This window comes from Thrips palmi, unplaced genomic scaffold (genome assembly GCF_012932325.1).
Source record: "Thrips palmi isolate BJ-2018 unplaced genomic scaffold, TpBJ-2018v1 HiC_scaffold_10, whole genome shotgun sequence".
Taxonomy (NCBI): Eukaryota; Metazoa; Arthropoda; class Insecta; order Thysanoptera; family Thripidae; genus Thrips; species Thrips palmi.
In genome coordinates this window covers 13408548-13414137 of record NW_023144621.1, presented here as the reverse complement: position 1 = coordinate 13414137, position 5590 = coordinate 13408548, and the positions used below count along the sequence as shown (strand labels likewise).

Sequence of the window (5590 nt, the reverse complement as noted above, 5' to 3'; positions counted from 1 at the left end):
TTATTGTGTTTCTCCTCACTGTTTCCCCTTACATAAGCCCGGTGCCCAATGGTCTCTGATTCATTCTATTCAGTGTGAAAATGGCTTTCCCCGTGACCGAGAGGGTAGAGGAGTCAGCCGGTGGAGGGAAATCATGGGTTCGACTCCCAGGTGAGAAAATCTTTTCCTCTGCTTACTCCCAAACCCGGTACCAACACTCTAAGATTGATTGAGCTAACTCGCAGTGGCTCGGTGGCCGAGATGGTAGAGACCTTCCCAGGTCCCTTCCCTGGTGCCCAATGGTGTTTGGTACATTCTGTTTGGTTTGGTTATTTAATTTTTTTAGTGTTAGTAGTTCAACATTTCTTCAGTAAGGAGAAGGAAAAGAGAAAAAGTCAACATATTTTTGTAGCATGTACAGGTAGTATTTCTTTTCAAATTAGAGAGACAATGTTCCTTTTTGTTTCCTTAAAAGCCTAGCCAGTAATCACAGACTCAATTTATTATGTTTTTGGTACATTTGAAGAAGCAAGACCAAAATTACAGTTGAGAGATAAAATAATGGTACTCTCAATGTAAAAAGAAATGTTACAATCAATCACCCACCCACCCAAACACACAGATAGTTGACATGGTTAGCATGAGCATATTAGAAATTGCACTCTTTTTGTTGACAAATTAAGTCACAACTATTTTCAATTTCAATGAAAACTGTCTCTCTTATCTATAATTCTGAGGCAAGACTTGAGGATTAAGCACAAAAAATCCAGAAATGGACAGGGAAACACAGCTTATCAATGCATAAAAAAGAGCAGTCACAGTTGAAGTATTCAGAATACTGAGAACTTCACTTTGTAAGATATGAAATTGTAAGTCTCCAATATGGAAAAGGGCTATGGATAGAGGTTCAAGAACACCTAGCAATAAGATGAGAGTGAAGTCAATACGATACACAGTAAAAGACATGTTCTTTGAATGTTGTTCAATGGAAGTATTTAAGACACATCGTTAAATTTCAAGAGACGAACGGACAAAACAATATAGATTCTCAATACCTATTAGGGAAAAATTTAGCAATTTGGCATTGAACAGAAAACCTTTTAGATAGATAAAATTGATGATACCTAGCGGTTCCCTGTCAATTATGCAAAAGCTTAATCTTTGAATTGATCTTTTGCAATCAATAGACATACAAATCACTGATCACAGCCAAGACAATAGGACGGGAATGACAAATTCATCAGCATGACCACACTTTTCCAACACTGCCAAGATTTCCTCTACTTGAATTTGATATCAGTTCATTATTTTCAACAGGTGCTGTAATTGCATAACATGCAATCATTTTGGCACATATAGTGCATAAGCTTATTGTTTAAAACTACAAAATAAGTTAATCTTGATAAAACACAATAAAAGTAGTACCACTAGCTATTGTCTTTGTTCCATTGTTTGAAAGGAAACAAATGATTCAACATAGAATGGTTATTAACAGTGAGACTGCTGCATTTGGGTGAAATAAAACAAAACAAAAAAATACTCATTACACAACATCAGAGTCATATGCATATGATATAAGTATATGCATCATAATAAAATTTCATAAATTCTAAAAATTGAAACAAGTAAGTAAAATGATACTTACTGAATACAAATTAAACGCACAAGGAACATGATAACAAATAACATCACAACTAAATTTGATTTAGCTGCTTATGCCGTGATGCAACTGTTTCAATATAGAAATTCCATTTCATTCAGATGATACAGGCTTTTTGTAAAAAAGCAAAATTCATCAAAGAAACATTACGAACTAGTATTTTGTTCTACGGATTCTTCACTTTTCACATCTTGACTGTCACACTCTTGGCCAACAGGCACTTTTTCAGAAGAATTTATAGGAGATGACGATTTATTGCTTTCGGATTTCTCTTTGGCAGAGAGAGTTGCTTCATCAGAAACAATGGAGGACTTATTTGCAATATCACTTGCATCACCATTTTCCTTGTTGTCAGATACAGTATTTGACCTATTCTCAGATACATTTTCAACATCATTCATCAGAGCAGATGCTTCTTTGACACATTCCTCAGACTCCATTTTAGTTGTTAGCTCACTTACAGCAGTTTCCTTGGATGACTCAATGCCAGCGGGAACACCGGCAAGAATGGGGTCTTGAACATTTTCTGTCTTTTCAAGAACTGCGTTTGGACCTTCCTTTTCCTCCACCTCTTGTGCTTTATCCTTTGTTTCTGGTTCCTGCTTAAGATCATTTTTCTTTTCTTGAGGGTCCTCCTTTTCCCCTACATCCTGCTTGAAATCATCCTTCTTTTCTGGTTCCTGTTCAAGATCTTGCTCCCTGAGATTAGCATCAGCTTCTAATTCTGACATTGATGCAGCTCCACTGTGAGGCACTCCTTCTTCAGATTTTTCAGAAACATGCTGGATAGAACCTGCTTCCTCCATCCTTAGCTTGTCTGCTAGACAAAGCTCATTTGCAGGCTTTTCCTTCTGAGGTACATCCAAAATTGAAACTGGGCCTGACAGTTCCTCTGCAGATACATCACCAGTTTGTTTGACTACACCTTCAGCTTCAGTCACTTTGTTGCCATCTTCCTCTCGAATCGTTTTGATGAATTGGGAGACTTCCTCGGGTAATGATGTATCAGGGGGGAGGGAAGACAAAGACATACAGTCCACTTCAGCCTGCACAATCTGAGTGGTAACAAGGAGGGGATCCAGCTTGGCCCCTTCTAACTCATCACCGCTATCCTCCAGGCATGCCGTGTCAAGCCTAAATGACACTTGAGGAGGTTGCGGAGAAATGTTGGCCTCACCATCCGGACACTCTGCACCCGCTGCAATCTCTTTGGCCTTCCCATCCAGCAGAGCTTGATAAGCTGCCTCCGCCGTCAAATGCAGAGTGACATTCTCATTGTCCTGGAAGCCGGCAGGATGAAAATCATCCCAAAGGAACTCATCCTCTTTCCCTGGAGCAGGAACAGGGTCCAGTGATTCAGGGCCTGAGGAGACATCAACACATTTTGCCATGTCGCTGCAGGAACTTTTTCAAGTTCAGCAAGAACAGATACAGCCTCCTCATCGGAGGACAAGTCTTCCCAAGACTGGTTGTCGTCCTCTGCAGTACCCGTCGTGCCAGTGCTTGTTGATGAGAAAACTCTGTTACGCTTTCCTTTTTTCACTCTTTTATGCTGACGCTTTTGGTCCACTGTTTTACCTTTAAAAATTAAGAAGAATAAAGGGAAAATGTTAAGAAAAATTAATGTTTTAAGGATAACTACAAAGTTTCTGCCAAAGTCAACTTACTGTCGGAAGATTCATCATCTTTACTGACACGGAGGCTGCCTCCTTGACCTTCAACACTACGTCTCATCTGACCACTTGATGCGTCAGAGACCAGAGATACTTGAAGCTTTTCCACTGATGTGACATTGGATTCAATGAGGGCCGCATCTAAGGGAAGGAAAAGGGAATTTTTTGATTCATAGTCACAGAAACTTCATTAAAATGTAGAATGCACCTAAAATGAAACTTACCACTGGCTTCTTTAGAAATGTTTGGCTCATTAGGGATAGCTTGCTGAGCAGACCCGTTGCTGAACCTAGTGTTATCCTTGAACCTTTGCTGATGTGTGAAGCGTCCTCTTCGACCAAATGGAGGCCTTGGAGAGGAATCTGTGCCGTCAGCTTTCTCCACAACTGTGGAAGTATCACCCCTGGGCCCGTAGCTCTGGTTTGGACCATTATTACTATTGTCATGAAAACCTCTTCGTGGTTGACTATAACCATAATTTTGATTTTGATTTCCTCTTCTCCAGCGATGAGGCCTGTCACTACCCCTGCAATTATAAGACATTGTCAGCAAATTAAGTGATACATTTTTTTTCTGATAAGATAAGATAAAACGCCAATATACACTCACTCTTGCAAAACCTTATTGTTGTCCCACTCTCTACTCCAATTCCCATCAGAGGTTTTTTGACGGTTAATACGCTCTTGATCAATTTTGCTTCGCTCACGCCGCCATGCATCTTGCTTGGGATCATCTTGATTCCTAGGTTGGGTTTCAGTACGGTCCTCAAAGTCACCATTTGCTGAATCCTGCAATCAGCCCCAAATAAATAAATACAAGTTGGAAAACTGTACTAACATATTACACAACAACAAAAATAAAAATAACTTACATGGAAGCCTCTGTGGTTCCAGGATTGACCTCCTCTCCCTCGTGATCTTGGGAAGCCCCGCTTTGGAGCTCCCCTTCGCTTGTCTCCCCCGCCTGACTCCGGGGAATCCCGCATAGAATCTCCTAGGAATGAGTAGGACGGATCTGGTGGAGGTCCATCGCCCTAATAAAACGAAAAACAGGGTTTTAGACAAAGAACGCTTGAATGTTGAAACCTATTTCAAGACTAGGCTAAATGGCTCCGTACCTCAGCTAGTCTATAACCAGGGCGCTTTCCTCGATCAGGGTCCATGGAACTGTTCTTGAACACTTTTGAAGTGAAGGTTGTGGGGTAGTTCTTGGAGCCATCCCCAGAGCCTGAAGCAGCACTGTTCCTATATCCCCGGCTGCCCTGCGTGCCCCACTCCCTTGGCCTTCCTCCATCATTGGAGCGATTAGGCCAATCCCCAGAACGACGATTTTCATTGCCAGAGGACCAATCTCCATCAGACCTCTGACGATTGCCTTGGTAATCACGTCTTCCAGAGAAGTTCTGCGAGTTATGCTTAGGGTGTGGGGATCCTTCTTCAAACTGGCGGTTGCGGCGTTGATCAGGCCACTGGCTTCTCTCATCACTACGGTCTTGAGCCGATGGGGATGATGGGTCATTGTCCTGCTGAGGACGATCTTGACGAGGGTTATCAACAACCCTTCCAGGCACCCAATCATCATCATGAGGGACATTCATCTTGACAAGAGCATTCTGCTTCGCTGCGGACTGTTTGTCAGCTTCTACTTCCTGCAAGCAATGAATGAAAGGATAATAAAAACAAGTGAGGCAAAAATTTTAACAGCACAACATTTAGAGACAGTCGTCTCATAAGGAGCAAAGCACGTCACAAGTAAAACATGACGCCTTTCCCGGAGAGAGAAAGGCAAGTAGGTGAGTGCAAAGAGCATTGGTGGCGGCTATAACCTCAACTTGTCCCAAAATTTAGTTTACCATATGTCTTCTCCGCAGTTCCTCATTTTTCCGCTTCATTGCCTGGATACGCTCCTCCAAGAGCAGCTGCTCTTCTGCAGTTCGAGACATTTTCCTGGGATCTTCCTTGGAAAGCAGCAAAATAGGCACCCAAACCGTTGGTTCAGGTCGAGTTGGGTGTTTTGTTTTGGATGCCTGCTTATATCGCAGACAACACTCAAGGACTATTCACAGGAAAAATAACACCACCAATGCACTAGATAACAGCATCACAGATTCAGTTCATAAATTACTTGGCGCACAATTTGCGCCGCGAGTACAGTGCCAGCGGTCTGCTCTGCTTTGGTGTTAGTGTGTCCCTCTCTCCCCCCTTCTCCTCCCGGTCCCCGCCCCCGCCTCCTCGACCCCTCACCCTGCCCTCACCCTAGTGGGCCCACTACCTCACCC

At 42.4% G+C, this 5590-nt stretch overlaps 1 protein-coding gene across 1 annotated transcript; it reads right to left on the bottom strand.

Annotated features, from left to right (window-relative positions):
- Window positions 1-388: 388 nt before the first annotated feature.
- On the bottom strand, window positions 389-5511 carry LOC117653027. Its single transcript, XM_034398369.1, is given in 8 exon segments — window positions 389-3038; window positions 3041-3217; window positions 3307-3453; window positions 3537-3838; window positions 3922-4100; window positions 4184-4345; window positions 4430-4960; window positions 5165-5511. Coding segments are annotated over 8 exon segments (2841 nt in total). The 5' UTR covers window positions 5255-5511; the 3' UTR covers window positions 389-1785.
- Window positions 5512-5590: the final 79 nt, after the last annotated feature.